This window comes from Cupressus sempervirens, chromosome 5, assembly GCF_028749045.1.
Source record: "Cupressus sempervirens isolate cs-2001-9-10 chromosome 5, ASM2874904v1, whole genome shotgun sequence".
Lineage (NCBI taxonomy): Eukaryota > Viridiplantae > Streptophyta > Pinopsida > Cupressales > Cupressaceae > Cupressus > Cupressus sempervirens.
In genome coordinates, this window is record NC_143122.1 from 571875325 (window position 1) to 571889095 (window position 13771).

The following is a 13771-nucleotide window of genomic DNA, read 5'->3' on the forward strand; positions in this document are numbered from 1 at the left end:
GTAGAAATTGTAGTGCTTTTGAATTGCACAAGCAATTTGTATTGTTTGTGATGATAATAACGTGAGGAATGATTGGGAGAATGAGGAAGAGCACAGATAAAAATTATGAAAAGTAACAATGCTGGTTACCAAACCATGAACCACCTACAAATTTTCTGCCAGCCTAAACTCTTACTCCCCGTTCCGAGCTCTACCCAACCTCAAGGTTAAGTAAACTGTTCTAAGCTCAACTTATTTACCTTGGCCATTAAAGGTCAATATAAAATTTTACTCCACGCTCTTTATGTTAATTATTAATATAAAAATATATTATTCAAAATGTCCCTATCAAACATCGATTTTATTCAGTAGTAAAATGTTACAGCCCTAAAGGTTAAATTGATCAAATAATGAAAGAAACATAAAAAGGGAACAATCAGTTTTAATTCAACGACTCCAATATCACACATACAACATCCACCACTGAAACAAATTAATCAGGTTCCAATTAATATATCCAATTACGAGACGAGCATCATGAGATATAACTCAATTGCTTCCATAAATGAACATTACGGCCTCTGGTTCAAAGCTGGTTACCAAACCATGAACCTTCTACAAATTTTCTGCCAGCCTAAACTCTATCACAAATTCTAATTAGTGAAATATGCACCAAACCTTAACATTTGATTCGCAGTACCACTCGAAAATGCAAAAAAATCTGTGCCTACAAATTTAAACAAAAAAGACTTAGAGTCGCAATGCATTAATAGTCTCCTGCCTCATTGTTCTCCTCCGCCTCTTTATCAGTCTCCATTGGTTGGACATCGGATTTCTGAACTTATTTCAATTGGATAGTCAGATATCTAGAAGATGAAATACTTTTCAGGAAATCAAAGCAAGACACTAGAGTAAACGATCATTTACCTTCGCTTCTAATTCCTCTAACTTGCTCATTCTTGCAAACATGTTGCCATAAAACTTGGCTTCTTTCTTGTTATATTCTTTTTGTTTTTCTTTGAGAGTCCTGTACTCCAGCTTCACATCCCTGGAAGTTACAAAAGCGCACGCGACCAAAGTGTTACAGAAATAACAAATGCAGTAAACGAAACTGTTCAAATCAACATTCTAGCAATCATCTGAAGGCTTGAAAAACAATAGATCAACAACACACATATATTTGAAATACAAATGTCTATTAGGCTCAGTAATTGTTATTCAAATCAATGTCTGCCTCATCTGCAGGCTTAAAAATCATTGGCTCAGAATTATAAAATACAAAAGTGAATATAGCCTCAGATTCTCCCCTTCACGTTAACACTGACATCAATATTTTTATTAATTGGTTTCGTCTGATCACACTCGTCTGCCAGTTTTCCTGGAAATGCGGAGCTTAATTATTTATTTTGTTGTTCTGCCTAATCCTCCATTCAGTGGGTGGATAGGAAACAATGCTATGTAATCAATCGTGTTTCCGGTTCAGTTTTGGACTTACATTCCGATTCAGAGATATATATGTAATATGTATGTTTAGTCGCATGTTCATAGATTCATACATATGTGACATGTCAATGTTCATTCATCATTAGTTCAAAATTTCAGAAATCAAAAACAACAATAAGTTAGACGTGATTTTCATAATACGACAAAATTAAAATCATCAATATATAATTATATCATATTCATACTGTCCAAAAAGTCTACAACCTTTGTGAAATTAGGGTTTAGAAGGGTTATAATAGGATTTAAATTCACTTTAGTTTTAAAATTGAAAAAAAAAAATCATAATGAGGCACTTTTTTGGAAACCCAAACCTGCTGATTCCTCCTTAAGATTCAAGCAGGGTTCTAGAATGGAATCAAAATTACTCGTGGATTCTTCCTCAAATCTAGGAAGAATCCGGATACAGATGACACCCATAATAGGTTCTTGGGTTGTCAGAAGAATCCACTTGTAGGTTACTCCTCAAATCTAAGAAGAATCCAGATACAGATCACACCCCTAAAAGGTTCTAGGGTTGCCAAAAGCATCCAGTTTCTTAGAAATATAGCAATAATGTAACAATCAGTCAATGCCAAAGAACTGGTGGAACCAAAACCTCTAGACTATAAGAGACTTAAAAAATGACAAATTCATGTATCACAAATATTTGTTTCAAGTGAAGATTCCTCCCCATAGAGTAATTTTCAGAACAATTTTGAAAAATATTTTTCTAAACCAAGAAAATAAATATTGATACTAACAAACCACTCCTATGTCACGTTCAAAAGCATGGAAAATTGTATCGCCCACATGGAAAACAAGATGGCCCATAAGATATAAGACAACTATACGAACAATAACAGATCAAAATCTTAAGCTCCGATTTCATGCAACATTTACAACGCAAAATGCAAAAGAACTTGTGAACCTAAACTGCTCGACTCCCTAAAAAATGACAAATTAATGTGTCAAATAACCCGCGGATAAAAAACCTATTACATGTAATCTCAAATCGCCGTATACCCTAGGATTTCAAGCTGTTCCCGGATTGTACTTAAAAGATTTAAACGGTCACCTACAAATACAAGACGAACCCCCAAGTCTGAATTCAACTGAGATTTAGAGGAGAATACTCAAACGAAACATTCAATCAGGACACATTAACCAAAAAAAGTAGAGGACTAGAAATATGTGTATCAAAACCTAACAAATAAATGCCCTTTCTTCGTATGATTTCGAATAAACTTATGCCGAAGGGAATTTCCACCAGTTCTAGCATTTAAGTCCAGTGCCTGACCTGGACCATAAAAGTTGAGCCCCGCCGCTAAAGGCCTTCTAACTAATTCCTAACCCACATAAGTTAACATAAATTTCTCCAGCACCAAAATCAAATTACCAGATAAAATTGAACAAAGCAACCATAATTGGCATAAACCATATATGAAGTAGCTTTTCAAAAGAGACAAACCTGTTGTTTGGGTCAATTTCAAGTGCCTTCTTTATGTCGTTCTCTGCAAGCTCCAAATCTGCTGTTTGGATGTATGCCTGTGCCCTTCTGTACAAAGCTTTGACATTTTGAGATTCAACTTCCAGAACCTGCATGTTGAAGTCAGATAATTTACCTATTTTTCAGAAATTGATCAATGTAATTTAACTCGAAATATATAAAAATCAGTTTGTCTGCAAACGCATATACCTTTGTACATAACGATATTGCTTGCTTATAATCCTTCAATTTAAGCTTACAAGCAGCATTGTTAAGATTACAAGTAACCTTTAGAGGCTTTGACTGCTTTTTCTCTTCCTCGGTAAATGAGGTATCGTATTCAATGTATTTTACAGCCTGTGTAGAGATGCAAGCAATATAAACAGCTAACCAATTTCATTTCATTTGCAGATGTAATTTTCACATAAATAACAGAAAGAATAGCCGGAAAATCTTGCGACAAGTTCTAAACAATGTTTAAAAGGTCCTGTACCTTTTCATATTTTTTGGAGGCTCTCCAGTACTTGCCAATCTTGAATAGTGCATTTCCCTCTTCCTTCTTCTTTCCAGCAGCCTCTATTTTCTCCGGAGTCTTCATATCCCAAGATTCTTTTTCCTTTTGAATATACAAGAGATATGAGAAGCCATAAAGAATAACAGAACCATAGAATGGACTTTAAATGACCTTTGTCAGTAAATGTTAGTAAGCATACCTTCACAAACGAAACCAGTTCAACTTCATATATGAGAGTAGATTGTGTTGGAACCACTGCCAAATCTGTCTTCACCTCTGTTCCATATCCATATTCAGGCGCTATGGTTACCAATGCAACTTCTCCTTTCTTCATGTTCATGATTGCTCTGTCCAAACCATCAATGACTTGCTCTGCAAAAGTGGGCGACAAATCAATAGTCATATTTTTTAAAGAAATCAGTATCAACCACTAAAATTTTAGGAACAAAATGTAGTAAATTATTTTTTTAATCAAAATTCACCTTCGCCGGTCATAAACTCAAATGGCTCTTCATCAGATCCTTTCTTATCGAATACAGTTCCATCCTCCAATTTCGCCACATATTTGACTGTCATTAACATATAAAATTGATTAACTAATATTCATCTTCGCATTTGCGCACTACTTAACAAAACATAAAACTAACATCAAGCCAATCTTCTACCTTTCACAACTGCCCCATCATTGGGTCGTTCGTAGCCCTCTCCTTGCTTAAGAATTTTCTTCAGCACTTTCTTATCATCAGTAACTTCTTCGACCACTTTCCACGAGACGAGCTCGAGATCAATAATCAGTGTTGCATTTGGTGGGACAGCATGATCACCTCCGATTGCTTCGCGTCCTTTGTCTCCAAAGCCATCTGAATCGAATTCACCTCTAGATTAGACAAGTTGTTAACCTTTGGGAGCGAAACTGTTGTATCTAGATTTTAGCACAGAGAAAAGCATTAAAAATTAACTGAAGTTGCATTAGGCCAATAACTTACACTGGGGCTTAACGGTTAAAACAACCTTTTCACCCTTTTTCATTGTTTTAATGGCTCTCGCAATAGCAGGGCAAAAGTAACCTGGTACACAAGACACTTGTTTTAGCACATCAAAGCTGAATAGTATGTTAGCACTAAAATCCAGATTCTATTGATCAAGAAAACGCAAGATTAGCATAGAAGTTGAGCAATCAACAGAGCAGACATTCTCTTAAAAGGATACATTTGGTGCTATAACATACATACCGTCCTTCACATAGAACTCCACACTGTCCTCTGATTTGGAGACAACGGTTCCATCCTCCAGTCTCACTTCATATATAACTACATTTTCAAAAGCATATGTTAAGGCTCTGTTAATAAAGATACACCATTAGAACAAATTCTGCACCAATATTCTCAAGAATTACCTGTTACTTCATCAGCGTCTTTAGGGTTCTCCCACTTCTCCCCTTCCTTTATGATCTTCTTGAAAATACCTCCATCTTTGCAGATATCTTTCACACTAGACCAGGAGAGAAGTTCCACATCAAATTTTAAAGTGGCATTGGGTGGAATTGCAGGCGGAGAACCAGATTCTCCGTATGCAAGCTGAGACGGAATAGTAAAAATTGCATTTTCACCCTTCTTCATTGTTGCAATCCCCAAATCCCACCCTTTTATCACTTGACCTGCGCAGGTTACAGACAAATCAATAAAAACAACGCATGAATTTCCTCAACAAGAGACTGGTGACTAGTGCAGGTAGTCATAGTTGCACTGGATATGACGTAAAGGCCTTTCAATCGAGGCAGGATAGAGTTCCATTTCTATGAATCATTCTACATTATGAAATTACCGTTCTATTTAACATGATGCATAGCACTAACGTACGTTAGTAGCATAAAACTCTGTACCACCATGATGATATACCAGTGTCTATGCAGCCAATTAAATCGCATAATATACAAGAAAGTTTTGGTAAAACAAAAAAGAGTTATCCCCCCTGCTAAGATACGCATTTTAGTTTGCTGATTAGACCTTTCCCCTTCCAGGCACAGCTAAATCAAATTTTATGTGAAACCGGACTTGGTACACTGTCCGAGTACCATGCAGGGACCGAGTACCAGCTAAGTGTGCCTCACCAGTGGTGAAACAGAAAAAGGAGCAAACAAGAATTCTAAAGCCAACCATATCTGAGAGTTGAAGCGCCTATCCTACTAGTATCAAGGTCGGAATTAAAGGCACAATTAGCATGCTGAAATTCAAGAGCAGTAGCCACTGTATATCCCAAGGCATTAAACTTAAAATCCCACATTTAACATAAACGAAGTCCCTGCAAGTAAGGAGTAATTTCAAATAGGAGGGAACAAAAAAATTACCTTGACCGAGCTTGAATTTGAATGGAGTACCTCGATCCACACTGGAATCGAACTTAGTGCCATCCAAGAGAGTACCGGTGTAATGAACTGTAAAATCATTTACAATCATCAGGCATCTTACAAACAAGAATTTAGAAATAGTTAGAAACCAGACAATCACATCCTTTCAATGTAAAATTAGGGAAGAAGAATATTTTGAATAGTTTGCCTCATATATTGTCTATCACAGTGAAATCAGAATTCAGATAAGGTAAGATAAGGTGGTTTTATAGTCCACGACACTATGCTATAGTATTTGGGTTTATATATGGTGACAGTGATATGGGACTACCTCGTACTCTTTTTCAAAAGGCGCTTGGCACTACAAACGAGGCATACATACCCTACCCCCAGATGTGACCATAGTTCACTATGTCCATTGCAAATTTCTAACAACCATTTTAAATATAATGAAAACCAATTCAATGAAATCAGAGATCAGACATCACACGAAATAAAAATAAAAATCAGAGAATGTCATCAGTCATAGGATGAGAAAGCCACAATAAACCATTAAAGATTAACTCCTATCAACTAACTTCAAATAAAAGATTATTTTATCCCACCTACTTAAAAGAAAAGAGTATTTAAGGGAAGCAGACCAAATTGTTGCTTGGTTATTTTAAGTTGTAAATACGATTATATACAGTGATTTTATACAATAAAAGTCGATTCTGCGACTTCAAAGATCAGTAACTGCACATCGATCGTCTATAGAAGTAATCATTCTTGACATCGATAATAACGAAAAGAGAACATCAAATACAGTTACAATCTACTACTTCAGGACATAACCAAAAACTCAGATCAGTATATCTTCATAAGAGAAAAAAGGAAGAACGTAATCTAAGAGGACTATAAATCAATAGCCATGCTCAGAGACTTGATTCTTGAAGCATTATACCATAAACAAGACTTGAAAGACTCAGCGATCCTAGGAATCCTTACTAAAATACAAACGAAGAAACCATTAGTTGCTAAAGGGATTCGATGCTATAGCGTACCACTGGTGTCTAGCAAATACATTTACAATCGCCAATTCTGTACTAGATTAACAAAACGCTCGAAAACACTACAGAAAACAGAAGGTTTTTGGATATCAATACAAACAAGCTTTTCTACTCTACACCCTTCACTTGATAACCCATTTAAGAATCTCTGAGATGAGAAAAGAAAAGGGACATAATAACCAAAATCAGAGAATACCTTCGACTTCATCGCCGGACTCTGGGGTCTCCCAGCCTTGTCCTTCTTTAACAAGCAATTTCTTTAAACCCTCTTTGCTTATTTCTTTCTCTTCCCCAACCTTCAAAATGGTATCTGCTCCTCCAAATTCTTCGTTCTCCATTTCTCCAGCATCAGGGAGTTCAAAATCATCCGCCATTGTAGCACCCGGTAAAGAGATCGTTTGCTAATAAGGGCTCCAAGCAATGAAAATGAATGGTACTAAACAAGGGCACGCACTGGGCGTGTAAAGATTTAAGCGTCGGGTAAGCCGATAGACACTCGCAGGCAACCAAAAATGCAATACGAGATACAAGAGGAAATGGGCCTTCTTCAAATTAATAGAAAGCAAACCTTCTAGAGGCTTCTTTTAAGCGATTGGTGAAGGAATATTTATATGAAGTAGTGTAGAGGTTTCTAGGTTTTTAAAGGAAAAGGGTTCCTTGCTCTCTTTTTGTGTTTCGTCGCTTCACACTTGACTTTTCACTTAAAATAATGTTTAGGGACAGCCTCATGGGGACAAACCAAGAATATAGGGATTTCAGTAGCGTTTATGAAGGCTTCATCCAAATAGATTCTAAATTTTTATAAGATATATAAATAGCAAAGTTATATAAAGTGTTAAAGTTGAGTTATTTCATTCTAATTTTGAATATTCTAAAATAAAATTAATTTTTAAAGATAATTTATATTTTTAATGAATAAATGATTTTTGGTCTACGAAAATTTTATTAAAATTAATTTACATTTTGGGTTCTTTCTTTAGTGCAAATACTAAAGGAAAAGAATTAAGGTTCAACATATATTCATATGATTATGTTAGGATCTTCATGGGGCATTCCTCATACTATGTGGATACATTACTCAATTTCATTATTTTAAGGGCAGTTCCCATTATTATATAGATAGATATATCAAATCTATTACGTCATGGGGCATTTCCCCATATTACACAGATACATTTTAACATTTCATTGGATTAGCCTTTAGGTTGATCCCTTACATGAGTTTGTCATAATTTAGAGCTAACCCTGGTGCTTGCTATAAACAAAGAAGGAAATAGACTTAAAAAAATATTTTGATATCCTTGTTTATATTAATAGTAATAAGGTTTCAATAATAAAGTTCCAAATAATTTAACAAGAGGCACAAGCACCAAAGTTCCTCCCTTTATTGTAGTGATTTTTGGAATAACATTTGAGTTAAATCGTACATGTAGAATTTTGAAGATTTAGTAATAGTGACATATTCTTTTAAAATATAAGCTTTCTTATGAAGATGAAATTGAAATTGATAATATATTTGTTATATGAACAAAAGGAAATTAGTTTTTTTTGGATTTGGGGAATATGAAGTTTGTTTCCTAAAGTTACTCGGAAACATTAATATTAAGATAATAGTATTTTATTTACTTGCATAGGTCCTTTCCAAATAAATAAATTTAGATTTTTGCTAGTTATTGAATATTAGTTCTTAAAACTAAAAATATATAGTTATAATATTATATTATTTTTATATTTGTATTATAAATTAATACTTTCTATTTTTTATTCCCATTATAAATTAATATTTTTAGCCGATTAAGCTATTTGCTACGGGATTCTTGAACAGGAGCCCATTTAAGTTGGAATCCATTGTTCAGGTGTTGGGTGTTGGAAATTAATCAAAATCTATGTTGCAAGTTGGTCAAAGTTGAAATGACCTAGGTCAGAACATGATGCATGTGTTGTCCATGCCTAATCTTGCCATAGTGTTACTTGTAGATGACCACCCTAGTTGCATAGGTCAAAAGCCATAGAACTGCTTGAAAACACCATCCTATTTTTGTGGTGCACTGTCATCTCTTGCCAACAACAGTTGGAAAAGGAGATTAGCATTAGGGTCGCCCAAAGATTTACTACCAATAATGGTAAGAGCAAAATGACTGCTCTCCTCTACAGGTGTGTCTAAAACCCTTCTTTTGTGCCTTTATGTTGACAATCTTGAGCGTAAGCATCTCTATGTCTTTAGTAGCAACAAATGTATTTCTAGTTTATCCCAAGAATGAGCAATTTGAGGTCTCCTCATCAGTCAAACAGGACACCGAGAGAATTGGGAGATTGCAGGTAGCAATGAAAACTACCATATTCAATGTACAAGGCAACGTTCTTCCAGATGGGTAACAAAAAAGAATGAGCCCACAAATTTTAATTTTCATTCTAGAATTTAAATTGGAAGCTAATGAATATGCAAATTGAATTGCAAAATTTACTATGTGGTTGTGTATATTGGTAACACCCCAAAGGAATTTTTTTTTGGATGTAGACACTAGTAGTGATTTAACATGGCTTCAATGTGACACCCCTTGCCGAAGTTGTGCCAAGGTAATTGACAATCGAAACCCGTATGTTATTTTTGTACCCAATTACAAGAATGTTGCATGTATTCTATGGCTAGTTTAGCACTTTTGGGGGTTTTGGATGCTTAGATGTCTTATAGCAGTCCATAGTGGGCATAAATATGATTTATGGTTTTTAGTTTCTGATTCAAATGGTTACTTTGGTTTTTTGCGGACATTCCATTAATTATACAAACCAAATCAATGCTTATTGGTACCATACAATGACCCCCTTTGTACAGCTATGCGGGCATGAATCGTGGAATATATGACTGTCAGAGTTCTAATCAGCAATATGATTATGAGATTAAATATGCTGATGGGGGGTCTTCCATGCGATTGCTTACTAGGGATAGTTTCATTGTAAAGCTCACCAATTATAGTGTCTTTAGGCCTACTTATGTATTTTTCTTTCCTTTTCACCCTTTTCAAAAAGAGTGCAAACAAATTGAGACAAATCATAAATTAGAGGAGCTAATAACCTCAAATACCATGAGAAAAAGACACATTAAATGTATAGGACACTAGCAATGTACAACTTCATCTGAATCTTGACACAAATTTTGCACATGGCTACAAATTCAACATACCTATTATCTAGAATATAATGCCAAAGTCGTATGTTGTCATAATTTATGATGAGTCTAACTAGAAAATGCATTTGAGGTGATATGACCTTCTTCACTTACTTGATTGCAAGAAAATAAAGGTTATGTAAAAGAAGTTTAGGGTATCAACGACTTCAATTTTTCTTGTGGTACAAATGTGGATATGACCAAGCCAAGTCTTTAAAATAGCCATGAACTACATATGGTGTTTTGGGTCTAAGTGGAGTAGAACAAGTCTTCCATCTCAATGGGAAAAATAAGGTCTCATCAAGAATTTCATTGGTATCTATATTGTTGGAGGAGCAAAAAATGAGGGATACACGTTCTTTGGTGATGATCATGTGCCCACCTCGTCCATGATCTAGGTTCCTATGGTTGGCATGCCATCCATGTAAGTTGGAATAAGGAACCTTGCTCTTTCTCTCTCATTTTCTTGAATTCAAAAATCAGAATAAGTCTGTTTGGATATTCTTTAGTTGAATATGATCCTCAAAATATAAAAGCTTCATCAAAATATTGGTAATGAATGTCTATATTTGTAAAATTCATCATCCATTACAAGTAGAATATTATTTCAATAAACACCTATGTATAACCATTTTTGACTTTGCGAGTTTTCTTTGACACTGTAGTTTGTAAGATTTTTCTAGCTTTGATTCCTTTGGCTTTACATTTTGAGAGATCTTGGTTGTTAGTAAATAGGAGTTGAATTAGGCTATTCGTTGTTGGTGTGAATGTGGTTTTATTTGTAACTACTTATTTGTGGGAACACATTCACATGGCTTAATTTTACTTGGTCCTAGATGGCATTTTAGATAATTTATCAAAGTGTTTGTAATCTCAATTTAAAATGGCATCTACAATCTTTTATGTTGGCAGAGCTGAGCTTTTCATCTTAGATTTCTTAGTCATTTAGACCTTAATCTCTATGATCTTGACCATTAGTTTTGGCTTCTTTACACCTTTCAAATTCTTTACAATATTTGGTTCTAGTCTGACTGGTATTAGGCATGAGAGGAAAGATTCCCACCGTCGTATGTTTATTTTTCTCCTCTACACCTATCATGAGATGTTCCTCTTCATTTTTTGAAAATTTCTCTTGTTATAACCAATCACTTATCCAAAACTATCATCTCTTCTCCTACTTTCTACCTACTCCATACATGAGCTCTAGGAGAAAGCCATAGTTTACAACTTCATATTTTTATATTGCCCATTTATAACTATGATAACTATAATTTGACTGAAGATTCTTACCATAGATAACAACAAACATGATCATCAAGCTTGAATTTTTTGTGATACTAGAAGCAACAAAGTTAAAATTTCATGATTATCACAAAGATTCACAATTATTTCAATGCATGGTTACCAAATAGAGAAGCATGGACTGGCTCAGACAATTCACTATAGAAAGAATATGTAGAAATTGAAAAGTTAACTATAATTTGAAGTGATTTTGTATTTTTTGCAAAATAAGGGTCCATTGAGTTGGAGAAGATCTGGTTGGATATGGTAACCATGTTTTGACCATTAGATCTCAAAATGCAGTGTAGATATCATCTTGACAAGTATTACATGGAGTATATTGAGGCTAGCAAAAGTTAAATATACATTCTTTCATATTGCAAATCAATGCTATTGTTCATTCCATGACTTCAAATCATATAACCACAATCTAGCTTAGTGGTTTTGCAACCTTCCTACTATGAAATCCCATGATTCTGTTAGATGCTCTATGAGGCTTAATTTAAGCATGGTGGACAAGTGCCTGTTCAATTTTCCTATAGCTTCCTCATGTTTCCCAGTATTGAGGGACATCCTAATAAACTTAGGTTATTGGTATGTTGAGTTTTCTCTTTTATACCTTTTGTTTTTAATTAATTTCCAACAAAATTATGTTTTGCATGGCTTGTTTAAATTCTTTTCAACCTAGAAATATAAGTTAAAAGATTAAGACATGTTGCTTTTTAAATAGTAGAAGATATTTTTTTATTTTATTAACATGCACTAATGAGTGTTAACCTCCCCATTATGAATTACCTTTATGACATCCTGTTATTGCCCAACTACAAAATGTTTGCATTTCTTCACAAAGTTGCATGGCATTTTTGTTTGTACCTTTTTTTCTTCTTCTAGTCATTTTTAATTCCTTTGTTTCTAATGCAAAAGGTTGGGAGGGAAAGTATTACATATTTGATTTTAGTTTGGTAATACAATTCTTGTGAAGTGCATCCTAATGTATAAATTATTAATTTTGTTTGTGCATTCTTGCATTGATGGTCTTCATTTTGTAGGCTTTGGAACTACTAAAATGAATAAAAGTTTTGGCAAAAAAAAAGCATTTCACTTTTTTATACTCAAGTTTCATTATTTTTTATCCCATTGCAAATAATCTGACAACCATCTTTACTATACGGTAAATAATTCAACATACAATGTTTATTTCTAGGTCATGACACACGTATTTATTTACATTTAGTACAACTCACAGGTAGTATATCACAACACAAAGTTTGTCTTTCAACTTATGAGTAAAGATGTTCACATAAAACATCTGTGCCCTTGAAGAAGCTAACAGATAGGCCTAAGTGCATGCATATCCTTTTGGTACATCTAATTGATGGAGACAAAATGTTTCTTGTTTTAGCTTCTATAAAATTTAAATTACAGGCCTTGACATTCTTTTGAAATGTGAACAGAGACAAGAAAAACTCATCAAACTTTGAAGTTTGGCTTGTGTCATTTCAAATTAGTGTGTTGAATATATTATTTAGTTACTAGATTCATTCCCTAGAGGCTGGATCTAAATTCAGGTTCAATCTGGGTCCAGATTCGTGCAGATCTGGCCGAGATCCTTGTTTTACACAATGGATTTGTCCAGATTCATGGTATCCTGAATTAGTAACTAAGATATTTTATTGTCACTAATAGTTTTAGAGCAGGGGTAAAGGGTCAAACTTGACTACTTGGATTCTAGTTAGGCCACCCCCTAATGGTTATATCTTACACTAATGTAAGTGGAAATTCTTGAACCCCTTCTATTCTAAGAAAGTCTTTGAGCAATAAATATCTCTTTTACTTCTCATAAAATACTACCATGTGGAGCTGCAAAGATGAACTTTGGTAGCAAACATCTTGCAAAAGATGGAGATGAAAGAAGGCTAGGAGGCATAATATTTGATACTGGCCAGCTCATATACATACTTTATAAAACAAGCTTATGATGTTCTTATCTCTATAATAAGTGTTTAGAAACTAGGCACAACGTTGACCTTATGCCATTTTGATATTACTTGTTTCTAATGTGACAATGCAAGTTTAATACATGTCAGAGAAGGCATTGGAAGATATCCGGCATGTGATTTAATGGATTAGGCCTCGCCACTCTATTGGCAAGGGAAAAAGAAATTCAGGTGAAGGGATTTATTCAATTCTTTTCACACTGACAATTCATTTTTAACATACCACAAAGAATCGTTACACCATTTGTCATTATGTCATAGGTATCCTTCTCCTTACCAACATTACTGTCAAATTTTCCTTTATTTGTCATGTTTGAGCTTGTAATCGAGTTATCAACAGTGTTGTTGTTGTTGTTCTAAGAACTTGTCAAATTGTTAGATGTCTCTTGATATGGTTTCAGATCTACAATTCTTCCTAATATGGCTGGGACATGATAGTTAACACACTTAGAAATTGGAAGCCCTATCTA

The 13771-nt window shown here is 34.4% G+C and overlaps 1 protein-coding gene and 1 pseudogene across 1 annotated transcript; one reads left to right on the forward strand and one right to left on the reverse strand.

The window, feature by feature from the left end:
- Positions 1–463: 463 nt before the first annotated feature.
- LOC149557220 (peptidyl-prolyl cis-trans isomerase FKBP62-like) lies at positions 464–7385 on the reverse strand. Its single transcript, XM_089831940.1, has 13 exons — positions 7054–7385; positions 5809–5895; positions 4858–5118; positions 4694–4771; positions 4448–4528; positions 4127–4321; positions 3944–4030; positions 3661–3833; positions 3441–3563; positions 3158–3304; positions 2930–3057; positions 907–1027; positions 464–814 (listed from the first exon to the last, which is right to left on the reverse strand). The coding sequence occupies exons 1-13, from the start codon at positions 7229–7231 to the stop codon at positions 746–748; spliced, it is 1728 nt and encodes a 575-aa protein (XP_089688066.1). The 5' UTR covers positions 7232–7385; the 3' UTR covers positions 464–745.
- A 1656-nt stretch (positions 7386–9041) lies between these two features.
- On the forward strand, positions 9042–13311 carry LOC149557221 (aspartyl protease APCB1-like; annotated as a pseudogene).
- Positions 13312–13771: the final 460 nt, after the last annotated feature.

What these genes read in the sequence shown, in the direction of transcription:
- LOC149557220 (XM_089831940.1), bottom strand. Translation starts at nt 7,231, where the DNA reads ATGGCGGATGATTTTGAACTCCCTGATGCTGGAGAAATGGAGAACGAA. An exon ending in TTTAACCGTTAAGCCCCAGT is followed by an intron (nt 4,322 to 4,447) that starts GTAAGTTATTGG and finishes AATTCGATTCAG; the next exon opens with ATGGCTTTGGAGACAAAGGA. An exon ending in CCTCCAAAAAATATGAAAAG is followed by an intron (nt 3,305 to 3,440) that starts GTACAGGACCTT and finishes ATCTCTACACAG; the next exon opens with GCTGTAAAATACATTGAATA.